This window comes from Anopheles merus, chromosome 2L (genome assembly GCF_017562075.2).
Source record: "Anopheles merus strain MAF chromosome 2L, AmerM5.1, whole genome shotgun sequence".
In the NCBI taxonomy this organism is placed as follows: Eukaryota; Metazoa; Arthropoda; class Insecta; order Diptera; family Culicidae; genus Anopheles; species Anopheles merus.
In genome coordinates, this window is record NC_054083.1 from 49,418,182 (window position 1) to 49,436,210 (window position 18,029).

General features: G+C 45.8%; 2 protein-coding genes across 20 annotated transcripts in view; both read left to right on the forward strand.

Moving 5' to 3' along the window:
- Positions 1-18,029, forward strand: part of LOC121592118 (neurocalcin homolog) — a 113,070-nt gene that overhangs the window by 68,398 nt on the left and 26,643 nt on the right. The window lies entirely within an intron of this gene.
- Positions 1-18,029, forward strand: part of LOC121592117 (neuronal calcium sensor 2) — an 86,472-nt gene that overhangs the window by 59,198 nt on the left and 9,245 nt on the right. For all 11 annotated transcript variants that reach the window (XM_041913417.1, XM_041913426.1, XM_041913422.1 and 8 more), the window contains 2 exons: positions 776-919; positions 14,733-14,861. In XM_041913417.1, coding sequence (XP_041769351.1) covers positions 776-919; positions 14,733-14,861 — 273 coding nt within the window. The remainder of the gene's footprint in view (positions 1-775; positions 920-14,732; positions 14,862-18,029) is intronic.

Here is an 18,029-nt window from a genome sequence, read left to right on the forward strand (position 1 = left end):
TCCTTCGAAGAAAATTTAAGCACGATGGGCACGACAAGCCGGCTCTGACAACAATTTTATAAAATTTGCTCTCCCCACCACCACCACCATGGTACGCACGCTCCGAAACATTACGTCCCGTGCCTGGGAGTGGTTGTGAAAATGTTATTTTAACTGTTAAACTTTCCAACTCTGCCATCCCGTGGCCCCGGCCTCGCTCGGTGGAGGTATAATTTCCTTTCTCTGCTTATTTGCGGTGTTCACCGTTTAGTGACATTCTTCTCGTGGTTTGTTGCGCTTTTCCTCCGGAGTGAAAGTTTTCCCTCCCGGCAAAGCTGTATGAAAATGAGTGCACACGTTTCCTTCTTGCAGCCCTTCGAAAACCACGTTCTTCAGGGTTGCCGCCCTGGGTTTGGGATGGCAAGTTTTCCGCTCATGTCTGCGTTCTTTTCCGCCGTGCAATAACATCGCATTTAAACGCAACATTTACATACTTTCCCGAGATGAAAAGCAAGCGTGAAAATCTGTTCCGTGCAAACTGGAGGTCATAAAACTGGTTTTGGTTGTTTTTCGCGGAAATTGACTCAGTTTTTTTTTGTGTTGCGTGTGCTTTGCTTTGCTGCTCGAGTAGAAGTTTTCCTTCTACTCAAAAAGGCCGCCGCTATCTCTCGTGCTCTCGGGATTGGAAAAAGTTTGACCAACAGTTGCAAAACAATAATGACTGTCTTATTATGCAACGGCTGATGTGAATGGCAGTTTTTTTTAAACTTTCTTTATCGTTTCTTTCTCTTTACAGCAAGATTGTCCAAACGGCAAGCTAACGCCGGCGAAGTTTGTAGATATGTACAAAATGTTCTTCCCGTCAGGCAATGCAGAAGAGTTTTGCGATCACGTCTTTCGAACGTTCGATATGGATAAGAACGGTTATATCGATTTTAAGGTAAGTTAATTTATAGTTTATTGCAGGCTTATTTCATTGGGTGCATTAATTTAAAGCATGTGTCAATTAGTTCACAAAATTAATAAGCAATGCTAACACCCAACTTTATGGTTCCAATTGAACAGTTTAATGTGTTGCTCAGTGTTTACGTCCTGCTGTAATGTCCCATAAATAAGGAAGGTAATAGACCTGGGAGAGTGGAAAGCTCACCACCAGCTGGTCTTGAATGTCAAATTTTCGAACCATGGGAGCAACAACGACAAAACTGGTGCATCACCAGCAATACGAAAGCATATGATCCGGAAAGTTTAACGACTGTTTCCACCCGATGTGGTGTGCAGTCCCGTTTGCTTTTCAAAGTGCAATAAAAATGGTTACATAGTACCAGAGTATGGAGCGCTCTGGAGCAACGTTTTCGAGCAGAGCGTCTTTAAGAACCATTTTCGCTTTGGCGCAACCCGCTCTCGCTGTGTTCCTCTGTGTTGCCCGTTTTGATGGACAAAGTTCTCTTTTTTTTAGGTATGTGTGTGCCGCAGACTATAAAACGGCAGATCCTTTCGCGCTGCATGTGTGTGCTAGGATAATAAAACTAGACACCAATCCGCCAGCGCTTACCGTTTGAAAAGTGGCGCCAGGTGATCGGCATCGGTTGCCATTTCGTCTTCGATCTTGTTACCGGCACTTTGGTGCGGGTCGAATGAACATCCCGTAACGGGCCATCTGCTGCTGCTGCTGCTGCTGCTTCCCGCCATGCACGCCATCTCGTTCCACCCAAAACACCATTTTCTCACCGTACGCGCGGGCCAACTGCTGGGTATGATCTCATTCGTGCGCTGTAAATGTTTAAAGCGTAAAAAAAGCGACATAAAAGCGAGCGATGAAACTGTACGAACGGGCGTTATATGGACGGTATGAAATGTTTCACTTCCGTGTGACGACTTTCAATAGCAGCAGCAGCAGCAGCAGCAGCAGCATCAGCGCGAACATCATTAAACCCAGCCGTATCCACTGGCCAAAATAACCGGATATGGGTCGAAAAATTGTAAATTCCATTTCGCTTCGTTTTTTCACGTATAATGATTTTTAATTGCCCCTGTTTCTGACGTAGCCGCAGTCGCGCCTTTTGTTCGCGGGAGCAATTTTTGGGTTCGTTTCATGGTTTTCCTTCGACTTCCGCCTGACCGGTGTTGTTTGGACGTTTATGGTTTGTTGCGGACTGCTGTATACGGGTGTATGCACAAATCAAAGGAAGTGAGCATGGCTAATAAAATTTTATCTTCTTTTTTTGGGAGAGGAGCGCGCACTGTACCATGTTCGGTGTCTGACTGAACATGGACAGAATCAATACTCAAAATGTGCAGTGAATTTTACATGGATATTTATTATGTTTTGGAGCTGTGCAGAGATAAAATGGACTGAATAAAGGAGTTTTTTTGTGTAGATTATATCTATCTTTATCAGGATTAGTTCTTCTAAAATATATTTAAAAAAATGATGATTTTTGTTCCAAATACTGTCTATATATTTTAGTGTAACAACTCTTTTCTAGCGTCATCTAAAACGTCTTATATAAACTCAAATTCGAACAGGGAACACGGTAGACGCTTAGTACGGTTGATTAATGACATCCATCAAAAAGTCAGCTCGAATAAAGTCCGTAAAACAGCGATAAGCGTCGCCACTGGTCGCCGCCTAGTACACTAGGGCGAGATATTTTTTGCTCGCGTCCGAAATACGTCAGCACGTTGCTGCCCGCAGTCTACTGTCAACACAACACAGGCGTGAAAAATGCACAATAAAACCTACACGAAGCACACCGTGAACATTGAGCACCACACAAAAGCTTGATAACTGGATTTTACTCCTAATAATATCACGCCCAGTCACGAGCTGACCAGGGCAACCGGGCTGCGTACGGCTGTGGGCGGTGTTCGTTTGAGTTGAAAAATTCCAAAATTCCCTTCCGCGAGGGAAGTCACAGTTACGCTTCACCGTTTGTCATTATTCATAATCGGTTTAGAGATTGTTTCCATTTTTCGTACAGCCGAGAAGGTTGCTAGAGTGTGTGTGTGTTCGGTTACACGGAACAGGACACTCGGTTGGTCCTTGAAACCTTTTGTTAAATATCAGCTTGCATATCTAGAGGGGAAGGAAAAGTGGGTCAAACCTATCAAGGTGTAAAATGCAATAAAAGTTTATGCGACATTTTGCTCGTTAGCAAACTCACCAAACCCAGCGCGCTCTGTCCGAGCTTTTGAGGAAACGTGTGCTGCTCAGGAAAGGATTTCCCTTTTTTACAGCCATAAGGTAGCGCTTTGGCCAGCTGCACGGTTTGCTTAACGTACACACAGTGTCGCCGGGATTTATTTTACCTCTGCTGCCATCTCTACCTCTTTCTGGCGAAAACTCACCGATGGAAACGAGCTAAAATATGTCACGAAAAGAGCGGGGCGAGTAAAGTTTGTTCGCAAAATGTTTAAATTTCCATTTTCGCACTTCTCACAGAAGCTGTTATCCTTTATGGGCAACTCTGTCAGCCACACGTGCGACTGATACTTTGACAGGGTTTCGTTAGTGCGAAAGGCTGCATTAAAAAAAACCCCAGTGTATGTGAAACGTTGACGAACACGCGAAACGCAATGAAAATGTACGATGAGAATGCACCAAATCGGGAAAAGCGTGCCGGGATAGCAACTCACTTACACATTCATTGGGGTGTGCTGTCAACCACACCGGGAAAGAGTGACGATTTTCACGCCAAACTTAAAACATGACACTTTTATGCGGTACCGGCAAGTTGAGACTGGCGAGCAGTGGAATTCTGTTCCTCTCCTGAGCAGCGACAATAAAAAAAAACTCGCTGGAAAATGGAACCGAAAAATTTCGTTACCGGTAGTGTGAACGATGGTGAGCGATTGGATGCTGTCCTCGGGTTCATGTGTTTTCGTTAGCAGTCATTAATTTGTCACACTGTGTTCGTTGGATGACCATTTATGTCACAAGTTTGCAGTTGGTGAAGATTTTGGCATTTATTTGGCTAGCTTTATGTGTGTGTGGTTTGGTCACGTCGGTAATGTATTTTGACTCAAACAAAGCTGGAACTGCACGAGAAAATCTGTTAAAAGTGTTAATAATGTCATTCAACGTTTGCGTGTAGGAGTTACATACCTCCATAAGAACTTTATATGATTTAAAGAACTTATAAAACCACTTAACAGTTAAATCCTTCCTTCCTGGAGGTGACAAATACCTGAGTGGTTTTGATTTCACGTAATCTAAGCCACACTTGAGCAAAGGTTTCGAGGGGCGAAAGTCTCAAGCCTGGTACTAAGAATTCTATAATCTCTCTACATTATTCCGTTGGCGGGAAAGTTTCTTTAACGCGAATTCACAATTTCAAGATGTCCTTCTCTGGAAAAGGTCCACAGACTTGGAGTCCGGCAGGGCTGGAATTTGCTCCTAGCCGTTTGGAGAATTTCCTGCAGCATTCTTTCCCTTCTTTTCCCGAATCTCAGGCCACCGGCAGTGATTATGGGGCAAAGGATAAAGTTTCTCACCGCAACACATTCTTACCCAATGACAAACACTTCCAAATACACACACACACATAGACAAACGACCAGTTATGGGAAACCTCAGCAGTAAAATGGTTAGATTTGGGCCTGGGCCCTGGATGTAAGCAGAACAGGCGCAAGCATAAAGTCAAATGAAAGAGAAACAAACCACCAAGTGTCGTCGTTGTGGTGGTGTTGGTGAAAGCGAAAGTGGCTTTTCACTCTCGAAAAGCGCGAAATTCGGGACGGGTCTCCAATCCGTCCACTTATTATTTCCCCATTTCACGGAAGAGAGAGAGAGAGAGAGAGAGAGAGAGAGAGAGAGAGAGAGAGAGAGAGAGAGAGAGAGAGAGAAACAGTTCCTTGAACCGCGAACCTGGGAATCAACCGAGCTCGGCTAATCTCTTGCCAAGCCACTCTCAAGGCTAAGTTTAATTAATTTTGTGGTCGCCTGCAACATAACAATCATAATTCATTCCCATTTTCCATCGTCGAACGCGCGCTGCTGAGTTGTTTTGGAAAAGGAGCACTTTCTCCGTATTTAATTCGTTACAGGGTCCACACGCCCACCAGCGCTGCTGCCTGGAAAAGGGCTTTGTGCAGAAAGGAACTGATTGCGAGCTGGGAAAGTATTTTTGTTGTTTTGACATTTCGCTTCCCGGCATAGATGAGAAGCGTTCTGGTGTGTTCTGAGGTTTTTTTCGCATTCTTTCGCTTCACAATGGCGACCTTCCAGCGTGCAACCGACGTGCCCGAAGCACCGGCGCTCGATGGTAGACGGGAGATATGTTTAAAATGGATTTGGGTCGATGTCAAAGGATTGATGAAACAAGCTGCGCGATGGGATGGATATTGGTTGCTGGAAATGTGTCCTACGTCACCCAATGGCCAAGAAAGCCAGCCAGCAGCCTGTAAGATGAATGTATATAAACTCTGCTACCTCTCTGCACGTCACCCGAGCGAGACAACAATCAATCTTATTTGAGAGGGTCGCCTGGTCACTGCTTTCTCTGGGCGGTGGAGCATTGTAAGAAGACGAAAAAATATATATACAACCCTCTGACATTAGACTACGACCCTTTTTTTTCGGTGATGCCGATCTCAACAACCGTGTCAACGCTGAAAATTGGCTTTCAGTGGGAGGGAAAACCTCGCTACATATCGCCCTTTCCTTTGCTCGCCTGTCCTTTCGCGCGCTCTCTCTTTCTCTATCTCCCTCTCCGTGTGTCAGGTAATGACACATAGGATGGTTTTATTGCATTTCCACTTGTTTTTCCTCATCGTGCAATGTGTTTTTCTCTTTATTTTTCCTCTGGATTGCCTGTTTTTTTTGGGGTGGAAGATTAGGAATGGGTGGAGCGAAAGGAAGGTTTGAAAATGTCACAGCACTGCGGGAAACTGGCAAATTTATTCACTAAACGCCAGCGGGACCATCTTTATGCAATAAAGGATGAATAATTGATGCTTTTTGTTGATAATGTTTCAATTAGCGTTGTTCAATTTTGTCGCTCTGTTCGGGGAGCTGATCTCGTGGGAAGTGATTTAACATGATAAATGATGTGCTAATCTGAACCGAGGGGATGTTCGATCGAGTCTGGTTGTGCAAACAATTGTGAGAAGATTTGTTTTTCCTTTCTCACTGGAAACAAATGAAGGGATAAAACAACAACAGCTTGTGATTTCTGAAAAGCATCCAATTAGTAAGAATTTGTCTGCTGTAAATCCCGTCTGACGTACGAAAGCTTTCACCGCATTATTAGAACGCCAAAAGTACGCTAAATCCACAAACGACGGCAACGCGGGCTCAAGTGTGTCCTCAATTCGCGCAAAGGGACAATTTCCCCCCGCCACATCCGAAAAACGTCTTAACCCACACCCGTGGCAAAACCCATCATCATCCGTGAGCTTTTTTTTTTTTTTTGTTGGGACTTGCTTTGCAACCCTGCTTTGCTGCGGTTTGTTACACACTTCCATTCCCTTGCGTCCTCCCGACCTCACGTCTAACTCTCTCTAGCTCAGCTGGGCCCGTTTGGGCTTTGTGCACGCGGCATGATAATGTGGCTTTTAGAGACACATCGATCAAAAAGCCATAATTTTAAAGATAACACAGGCATTCACCACCGTTCCGTAGGCGTGATGTTGTTGCCTTGGTGTCGGTGCCGCTAAACGTTTCACCGTGCGCTCCCTGCCCGATGCTGTGACAACCGCCGGCGTGCCTAGCTTTGCGAGCGAACCGTTGCTGTAAGCACATCAAAGAGAATTTTATGATCCGTGAGTAGACGATTCGTTTTTCTCGTTGCGTTGTTGTCTTGCGTCGTCTTGCTGTTTTCCCTCACAGCCAACACACAGCGGCGTTATAGTAGGGGGGGGGTCTGTTTGCGACGAACCTCAGCGCGAGAAAGCGATGAAATACGACAATCCGTTCTCTTCGTCTCCCTGCTTTCCGTTTCTGCTGTCTCTCTCTCTCTCTCTTGTGCACTTTAAAACAAAACCCATCCCGCCCGAAAAGCATCGTCATTTATTTTCGCCAAAGGATGGGCTTTTAATTTATTCAATTCGGCGTAAGATATGACGGGCTCGATGGGCCGTTGACGATAACTCGAACGAACAATGCGCTGCTTAAAAATGAAAAGCACGTGTCGCGTTACGAGCCATACCGCCTCCTCCTGCCCCCTGGCCCGGTGGATATTAAATGTTTAAAATTTTGTGGGTGAATGAAACTGGCCGCTGAAGGAGCGAAACATAGGGCTAGGGCTAGATGATGGGGGAAGCTGAGTGCAGCAGAGAAATATTTAAAATTCTTTGCTTAGCGTTTTGAGTGAGGCTTTACCGCGCGTAGAGACCCTTTTCTTGGTGGCTAAGCGACGTGCTTGTTGCCTGAGCCTGGGTTTAGCAACATGTACCAGAAGCTGGGTAGGCTTTCCTTATTGCTGTGTTGTGTGTCTTGCACGTTTTTCGCCCCTTAGCAATGGTCTCCTCTTAACGCCCCAAAATGTATCTCAATTCGTAAAGATGTCTTCTTTCACGTTGCCTGGACGAGGCCACGGGTAGGTGAAACAAATGATTCATGGTTGAATGGTTGAGTGGTCCAAGCACTTTGTCTCGCGTGCTTCGTGTTCACGGGATTGTACCCCGTTCCGAGAGGCGCACTTGGGCGAGGTTCATATTTCTTGGCCCAAGTTTGCACAAATTAAAATGACAAATGGCAGTACCGGCACCGGCGCGCATAGACAATAAATGTAGCGGTTGGTTACAACGGACATCGAATAAAATGTCGAATCGATTATCCTGCCTGTGTGGTGGCGTGCGAAGCAGTTTAGTGTCGGTTGAGGTTGAATATTTATTTCTTTGCAAAAACTTGGAAAGAAGGTTATGTGTGTGTTGTAATTGTTTCACAACGATCGCCATTAAGTAATGTACGAATTCATGATCATACTGTCCTTTCCGATACTTTTGGTTCTGATTTTGGAACGATTGCTTTTGACAATAGCTGTGAGTGTGTGTGTGTATGTATCTGTGTGTTTGTTTCACTTCATTCTCATTCCCCAACTCATCGGGAAACTTTGGCCCACCGCACGGGGTAAAGTTTAACAAGTTGTCGCTAGTTTGTTAATAGTTTGGCCCATAATCCCGTGTGCGGCATCTCGCTTCTTGGAAATTGTACTCAATGGAAACGCAAAATGCCGTCGGTACGACAACATTCATCACCATAGAGAGAGTGAGAGCGAGAGAGCGAAAACACTTATCGAACACTTTGCGCCGCGAACAAGGTAGCAAAGCAGGGGAAGATTTGTTTTGTTCTTGTTGCGGAATTGAAACAGAACTTTTGGTCCCCGTCCTACGTGGCCCCTTCCAGATATCTGCTGTGCATGTAATATTCGTTTTTCTTACAATCCCCTCGCACGATGGGAGCGAAAAACTTTTTGTCACACTATAGTAAGAGTGTAGCGCCAGTGCGTCTTAAAGCTGTGGCTAAGTTGAAGATCGCATGCAATATCCGGTAGCAGAGCCGGGAGCCGGGAGGAGTGTATCCCACACCCAACCCAATCTCCATCCACCCGGGGTTCGTTCTGGTCGGGGATCTTAGATTAGGAAAGTTTTATTACTTTTCGATAAGCTTCAATGGCTGCAATGGTGCGTAGTGTGCGGTGAGTGTCCTAGATTCGGGGAACCGGTTGTGCGCTGCCAAAGGAACTAATATCCTTGGAAAGCGGAAAAAGCGATCCGGAAGAAAGGCAGCAGCGACTTTTCGAGGACGTAGACACATTTCCCCAAGGGTCGCAAAAAGGCGCTCCGTTAGTTTCTGGGACGTCGTCGTCGATTGTGATGGTTTCAGGGCGCATCAACTCGCCCCCCCCTGCAGTCTGTTGTAATCACCTAAGCCAGCGGGCACGACCATGGTGGATATTACTGTTTTACAGCTTGGGAACTGAGGACATTGAGGTGTGTGTTAGTGTGGTTCATAAATATAGATCACGTAACTGATTACACCGTATCGAGCAATGCTCGTAGTTGAGTGTCTTGAAGTACAATAAAACATTCCAGTTACAGGACATTCCGATGACTGCAATGATATGAGTTCAGTAGCGCTGTCTGATTTTATGCTTAAAAACTAAAGCGTTATGAGCCGCAAACCCAAATTGCTCGAGTTGAGAAACCAATAAGTTCTTCAGAAGAGTCGCTAAATTTGTCGGCAAGATACATACTGTTAATCCTACAAGTATGCTAACCAGCTATGTTCCAAGAATACTGTGAAACATAACAACGCTGGTACGCGGACTTCATCTGTTACGATGAAGTTCATTTTAAGTTGCGTGCTGAAGGTGCTGACATTCAGACTCAATATTCCGCCTTGTCGGTAATCCTGAAGACAGAACACTTCTTGCTACTCGTTCCCATACAGGTTGCTTTATTAGGTGATGGATCGTATAAAACTTCAACCAATATCTACGGAAACTTTTCAACCATCTTTTAAAAGGGTACGCAAATGAAGATGTATCTATCGGATCCTCCTCGTACCTCGTATGTGTGCGTGCGTCTGATACTCGGAATCCCGGGGTAGGGATTTTGCTTAAGGATGCTCAGATAAGTACACCTTATCGTGACATTCCAGTCCCGGGCAAACCAATTCCAGCGAGCAATGAAATCTCGGAAATCGTGACAGAAGAAAAACAACAACAGAGAGTCCTTTCCCCATGGGTTCCTGGGTACGGAGCACGCTCCAAACGCCCCAAGGGAGAAGGAGACATTTTGGAGCTTTTTAGTGGGTTTTTGTGGGGCCCGCGTGCGAAAATGAAATCACAACTTGGCGCGTGTGTATGTGTGTGTGTGTGTGTGTGTGTATATGTGGGGACTTTCATCGCCGGCGGGCAGGTCGGCGGTCCCTGACGAGTGTGTTTTTGTGTGCGTTTCGCATTACGATGAAATAACGCTCGCCCCGAACTCGGTGGCTGAGCTGGCGCACGGTGACGATCCGTACCCGCACGAGCCCTGGGTGGATGGAAAAGGGAGGACGGAGAAGGGCACCTTAGAACTGGCGGTTTTAGGGCTTGAAGTGTGTTTACCGCTCGTAGCACGCAGCCTAATGGTATGCGTGAATGAAGTGTTTAAATTTGGATGGAAGTAGAGGAATGGGGCCTCCAATCGATATGATACGGTGTTGGATACAGTTTCAATGCCTTTCTTTGTCCGGATCAGGGTGGATGGTTTAAGGCAAATGGTGTGAATGTGTGCTACAAAAAAAAGTGAGGCCCTACAGCATATTTTCCAAGAATTTTCCAGTGGAAGAAAGTTGGCCTCGCTTCGCTTGAAGTCATGCAGAAATGTTTGGAAATCGAATAGTATTCTGAAGAAATATTTTTGTTAAAACAAGTGTTAACCGAGCGTGCCTTCAAACACACACACGTATACAGACACAGAGACGCACCGTGGCTTTTGTTTGTCGACAAAAGATGAAACTTTGTAAGGTGAGATGTGTGTGTGTGCGTGTGGGATGACTACGTGCAGCTGTTCTATTGTGTTCCACCAGATAGACACAGAGCCTGTGGACAAATAATAACAAGCGCGAGTGTAGAACAAAAAAAAACTAAAAAACAAGCGAAACCACTTTTCTTGGTTTTTGCCCTAGCTGCTCTGGCTGTAAATGATGGAAACCGCGGCCCCAGACCTGGGCGACCAGGATATCGAGAGAAAGAGAAAAGAAACCAAAGAAAACAAACGCTCTCGTAGAGATACAGATTTTCTTGGAGTCAGTTCTCGGCACAAGGGAGTGGGAAGAAGCATTGGGGGTTAGGAAGCATTTTTACACTCCTTTACAAATGGGACCATTTTTCCAAGAGTTTTATTCCGTGCGAGGTCGTACGTCTCCAGAAGTGGATAGATGAAGCTAAAAGGCGCCCCACGTCGTGGTGCTGTGTGGGCGGACGTGTGTATGAAAAGAGCGTTTGTGTGTTGCCGGGGTTTCCAAGGCATCGCTCTACTGCTGCCCGGCTCAACTAGACAGCCCAAGCCCTCAAGCCGCCTGTACGTTACCGTAGCCCTCGCCCGCCGAAAAACAGCCCCCGGGGCACACGGGCTTGTTTCTGGACGCTTTCACCCGTGGTATGCAAATGCTGTAACAACTCGACGCTAATAAGCATCTTTTCCCGCAGTCGTTGTCCTTTGGTGTGATGTTGCACATGCCTTTTGGAGGGCTTTGAAAGCTGAAGCCAACCGTGCCTCGCCACCGCCGCCATCCGCTGCTTCTCGCGTGCGTTCTCGTGTACCACTACTTCTTGACAACACGGCCCGAATGGGGCCCGAGATTTCTCCCACTCGTTGTGTACAAAATTCACTCGCAACTAGTATGATGTGTGTGGGCTAGCGAGCGAACAAGCACCCGCCCCTTAACCACCACCAGCAGCAGCAGCATCGGCAGCAGCAGCAGCAGCAGCAGCAGCAAGAAGAATGTCCTCTTAAGCATGTTTGTTATCCCTCCGCGCGTGTGCCAGAGCCTTGTTTTGTTTTCGAAACCAACGCTTTTTGTTGCAACTGCGTGCCTGCCTGCCTGTCTGCCGCTGTGCCATTCTTGGGACGAGCTGCTTGATCTTTCGGCTCTGCTTGACTCGGGGGACACTCTGGCCCGCGGCAAGGCAAAAACACTCCCGGAGTTTCGCTGGATGAAGCGGAAAGAACACAGGGGGGTTTTATGTGTTACTTGCCGGCTTGAATTTGTCAGCATCAATAAGGCGCTCGGGAGCGTGCCTGCCCGAGGAGCCGTGACCTCGACGCCGGGCATTATGCGGAAGAGCAGGGACGGCCGCCTGCAGATGCCTGAACCGATTTGAAGCTTGACATGTAGGTTACGACTGACTGTGATCGTAAAGCGTCTTGGCAGCGTTTACATAATAGCTCCAAGAGTGGATCACGAAATCATTCAAGTGTTCAAAGCGGATCTCTCAAACACTGTTGCAAGCCTGTTACGAGGTCCATTCGAGAAGAACATCTACCGTGCAGAGATGTTGCATTTAGTCTGTGGAATGCATACACGTTCCAAGCGTCAGCAAGGATCTTCTCGCATGTATCTCTCAATGTGGTTACGGTGCTAGCATATGAAGCGCAGCAGCTTTTAGCAAGCATATAACGATAGGAGAAAAATGTGTTTCGTTAAGACACCAAGCTGCTGGTCGGAATCTCGTTTGTCCGGAATTGGCTTTTTGAAGACCTTCCTATTTCCATCGTGTTTCAGCACATTACGGACCTTTTGTGGCACAGATAATATCCTCGGTAGATCTTACCACCATAGCCAGTGCTTCCAGAACGGAGAGGAGGGATAAAATATGAAACAAAATTGAGCAAATAAACCAACTAGTGAATGAGCGGTGGAAAATGTTTTTAGTTTTGTGTACCACATGACCATGTTCGGAAACCGTGTTCGGTGTGTGTGTGTGTGTGGCTGGAAGTAGTTCCGCAAAAGAGAAGGAGTATTGTATATGCCTTTTTGCGACCTTTGTACATATTTTCTTCCCTGCACGTGAAGCAATCCAGTGCAGCGCTGCTGGGTAACGAGCCAGGATATTGGATGAAAAATTTCCATCTTCCAAATCCCCATTTTCCCGCCTCCGCCTGTGTGTATAGTCGTACATTCCGATTCAGCCCATTGCAGGAACTCCAACTGCCGAGGAGAGTCTGTTTTGGGTAGGTGAATTTAAACGTAAATATCCATAACGCTCTCCAGTGTAGCAGCTGGAAAAAGCAATAAGATTCGAGAGACAGAGAAAGTCCCAACATTACGTGTACATGTAGTAAGCATGACCCGGAAGATGATTCGTGATGATGCTGGTGAACTTTGCCCTTCCCTACACCGCTCTGTGTCTGAGCTTTGTGTACAATCCTTTTTGGCGTGTGTTTGTGGATGACAGAGTGAAGTTCTCTACACGGGTTTAAGCTACACTGTGGTGGAATCGGGTGGAATATTCATAGGATGGAAAATGTGAATGTTAAATATGCAACGCTGAGCTCGTCGTTCCATCCTTTGTGTGTGTGTGTGTTCCGCTATTTGCTTTCCTCATTGAGTTGCATTCTCCAGTGCTGAGCGGGAACTTTGCCAGGCAATAGATTCCACTCTGTTCTTTGCACATGTGTCCCATGTGCTGGATGCACATTATTTACTGTTTTAAAATTATTCTACACCTTATGTTTAAATTTGGTACTGCAAATAATTCAGGTGTGGGGTGCGCCCTTCCTAGTTCGGGGTTAAAGCTTCAACAACAAGGCTCTTCCCGGCAACTTCCCGGTTAAATTAAATCCCAGTTGAATGGCAAATCTAAACAGAAATAACAAAAGATATGATCCCATCTCAACATTCGGTTGTCTTGATTCGCTTTGTTTGCATAAAGCTTTGTCAGGAAATTGGAAAAATCTGCTCCATCACATCTACGCAGATCAAACACCGTTCACCGATGGCACTGCCAGTGTCTAGTGGTGGTGTGTTCGGTTTGGTCCTTCGTACCGGAATGGAGATATCTCAATCGATTTGTACGGGCGCATCATCCCGAACGACCGTTTCGACCTCGACGACACCACAATAGATTGTAGAAAAGATCGTTATGTGTGTGTGTGTGTGTGTGTGCGTTTGTGTGCGTTGAAGCCATTCGAGGAATAAAAGTCGATTTGCTAAATCAAAGACGATCCTACGAACGACCAACGACATTACCATATTGAAGAAGTGTCACTATACTTGAGTGCAATAGAGACGCAAATGGCTTCGGCAGGATGTGTTAGGATCAGCAGACCCCACTAACCAGGAGTGTCAGCACAAACGCTAGAACTCATCGACCGCACAAACCAGATAGATCGCTGGGGCGCACTAACGCCACCCCTTTCCGGTGGTTCGGGTCGGTAATCGGTTTCTTCTGGCGGTAAACATTCCCCGAACTTCTTATGTTGGTAGCGCAGCGAGAATGAAGCCATTGGACGAGAAGGCTCCCGTTTCTCTAACATTGTTTACGTGCACAATGTTTACCACCGGTGCCGTGTCTTGGCTGGCTGGCTGGCTGAGTGGAGTTGAAGCTTTTTTTGTGCTGCTCTGTGCGTTTTCCTTCCCCAGCACAGATTGGTTGTAGATTTAAATGAATCACGGTTTTGCATCTTGCTTCTGCTACAACTACTCCCACCACCTCGCTTCAACAATAACCAACCGGGGGCCTTTCTTATGCTCGTCTTTTGGTCGGCAAACAATATCGCACACGCCGGCACACCGGCAAACTACCTTTCTCAGCCACACAGAGCTGTGTAAATGCAAAGATTCGTCTCGTTCGCCCTCGGTTTCTCTCTGCTGTCAGTCTGCTCGGAAAGAATCGCCATTGAACGAGCTGGATTGAAGCACATCTGCATAATTGAGCGCTTTAATTACGGAAGATGTTTTCCTTGAATTAAATTTCATTAGGTATTAGTTGTTCACGCCTTTGCTAATGTTATTATCGTCTTTGTGATTCATTTTGCCTTGTTTTTTGCCCTCTCGCTTTATTTTAATACTTCTTGCGATTATTTGCCTTCTTTCGTTGTATGATCTGAATGGAAGAGGGTTTCGTTCTCTTTTGCCCATCTTTACCTTCATCTCGATGGGTTCTGAGTACATCGTTGTAGTTCGCAATTTGCAATTTCGCTTCTTATTTTCATCACTAATCCGATTAAAGACTTTTCTTTTAATTTATCTTTTTTGTAGCTCTCTTTCAACAACGAATTCATACAATGTTTTCTTCTTCTTTTTTTTCCTGCAGGAATTTCTGCTAGCGATCGATGTAACCTCGAGCGGCACGCCGGAAGAGAAACTAAAATGGGCGTTTAGGATGTACGATGTAGACGGTAACGGCGTAATAGACATTCAAGAAATGACTAAAATAGTGCAGGTAAGTTTCACCTTTAACAACGCTGCACCAAACAAACAAAAAATGACCGCCCTTTTAAAAAGGGATCCATTATTATCAACACCAAACGCAAAAGAGAACGGTACACAATCCACCACACCAAGGGTTCGTAAAAACTGGACTGTAATTACGTTGAAATATCTAGCAAAAAACACACATAAAACCACATTCCCATTAATTGAAGGAAACAACAACAAAAAAATAGCACACGCCCTACGTGTACTTTGTGGTGCATCAATTAAAAATGGTTTACCACCCGGTTGTCCTCTGCCGGTGTGTGTGTGTGTGTGTGTGTCTGTATAATGGAAGATGAAAGTGTATGGAGTGAATATCTTACGGGTTAGTCTTTTTTGTCCACTTCTATTAAAATCAATCCCTGCACGGCGTTGCGATCGATGGCGGTATATCATTATGCAGGAGTAATGTACACGGTCCTCACATACACACGGCTCCCTGGTTGGTACCCGTGTGCTGTCCGGTCGATAGATGAAGGTGCGCGATAGTTGCAGTCAGAAGACACGTTGGCGCCATTCGAGCAACAGTGCGCGGGTATTGTTGCTTCCCTCTTTCTGTCTACCAACCCCGAAGGGTGTTTGTGTGACGCATCTGCACGTAGCGGTAGAATGTATTATACACCCAGGTTGAGGCTAGCAGCACGCAGCTGTCGTTGGGAAAGGCTTTAGCTGCTTGGAAAATCCGCCATTCATGCCAGCTTGCCTTTTGTTGGCGTATTTCGTGCACTCCCAGGTGTGTGTACATACGGCAAAAAAGTGGGTTTTATGTTTAAACCTTCTCCCGCGCGTGACCTCTATCATCGACAGCCCCTTTATCCGTTGCTTCAAGTTCGACGTTTGTTAAACCATCGTCTTCGAAAAGCAGGGGGATATAAAACGATGGCGGTGGGCACTGTGTCGGGCTAAAGCTGATTGCAAAATTTATGCGTTTTTTCCGACTGCAACTGTAACTCACCGTCGTCCCGGCTTCCCAGGTGGGGCATAATAGAGAGGTGAGCGCAGCTGCTGCTTGGGTGCTTCTAGAGCGGTGCAAGGAAAACGTACGTCGATTGGGGTTGGGGTACGTGTGTTTGTGTAGTGGAAAACTTCACCTTCAACAGGATTGTTGGAGTGTTGTACAGCAGAATGCACTTTCACGCATAACATTTGCATGAGCAATGAAGTGGATTGAGTTTTATTATATTGAAGAGTGTTTCTCTCCCTTCCCTTAAGTGTGCTGCGGGGGTGGTTTCAATGTGGTGTTGAAAATTCAATTCGATTTGAAGGATGATTACATTTTTTCTCCCCCAAGGAAAAAGGGTTATTCAACACTTTTTGCATTCAGAACTGTCACCAAAACAGGAAGGAAGTCTTTAATATTCCGAAGAAAATCGACAAAAAATCCCTTTATCATCTACGGCTCCCTATTATGAAGCGGTATAATTTCGATTCTGCATCGCATCGCATTGCGCACCGCCGAGATTGAAATCGTACAATATTCATTAGTTGATCGTTATGCGCTCCATTCGCCGACAATGAAACCACAAAACGCTTTCCGCACGTTATCGTAGAAAAATCGATGCTTTAGATTGATTTCCGTTCCCCCGGCTGGATCATATCGCCGACCGGCGAGCGAGGCAGCCCACACAAAAATGAACCGCTTTCTCAGACCAAATCAATGCCATAAATGAATGAAATGTCGGTGGCAATGGAAGGCGGCGCAGGTATGGAGGCAAAGGGCACGGCAAGCATAAGATAACGAAAGCAGGCAAACAAATTTGAATTTCGTCGATTCGCTTCGATTGCTTCACTTCACTTGCAATTTCGTATTCGATTCAGAGAACCTTTATGTGCTGCTGCCGCCGTCCGGGCACACGGGAATTCGAAAATAAGAGGAATGATAATTTAATTTAAGCAGTCGGCAATGGCAGCAGCATTCACCAATTCACTGTGTGCTTGCAGAGAAAGAGTGAGAGAGAGAGACTGTGAACCATTGGCAAAAGGTCACTGCGAAAAAAAAGTATTAAAAAGCAGCGTCCCTTTTTTTTTGCTGATTCCTATGGACCCGTCGCTAATGTAGTTTGACGACCTAGGTTTGAAGCTCTCTTTCGTCTCGTGTAACATTTTTTACCGTACCACAGTACTACTTTTTCCTTTCGCTCACTTGATGAGATTCATTTGTGGAAGGAAATATTTCAACCGATAAAAATCACCAGCTAAAAGGGAACGAAATTGTATTTCGCAATCCAAAAGTCATCTCCTGCGCAAAGCTTAACTGGATGTGCACTCCGATGGTCGCTTGGTGCTGCAGGATTGTATTTTGTTTCTTTGTTGGAAAGGAAAATTTATGGTTCACTTGTGGCCGAAAAAAAAAGAATCAAAGTTGAAGGAAGAAAACATGAAAATCATGTCGCTTTCGTGCGAATGCACCTGGGGTCGAAGTCGGGATCGGAGAAAAGTCGGTACAAAACCAAAGAATAGCTGATGATGATATCCTGATTCATCTGCCGTGGAGCTTGATTGGGTCAGGGGTGGGAGGAGCGGTTATTCAAGCTCTTTGTAAGGTTGTGCAAAGAATGTAAAATGATGCAATGTTCTTCCATTGCCATCCACCGTCAACCTTTCGCGGGATGAGGTGAACGAAAACGAAGTTCTTTATCAAGGGCCCTTTTTGTGCAAAAGTCTTCAAACGGGTTGTCCCTTACCTTCACGATGGCGGTAAGGTAGTAGTGTATCGATTTTTGTCTTTTCTTCCTCCCAATCGATCTTTGAGGCAATGGAACTGTGCTGCGAGGAGTGAGTTATGGAATGTTTTTCACGGTGCCTGTCACTCTCGTTGCTAATTTTCAATTACTTTTGTGGCATTTGCTCGCGTTGGTCATTTCTTCCCCCTGGTACGTACTTGGTACGAATTTTTATCTCCCCATTTTGCCATGGCCCGATAAGTTGATATCAATGAATTATGAATGCATTCCGTTCCGGGTTTCAAATCGGTCAACGGTACACGGCCCCAGGACATGCAATTTCAGTCGTGTTCGGTCTGCTCAGCTAAATCCTCCTTAACAACTTCTTTACAGGGTTTTACCTTCCAAATTCCCCCCTTCGCTACCTTCACTTTCGTGATATATCCTCTCGCATGAAGATGATATCAAAAGGG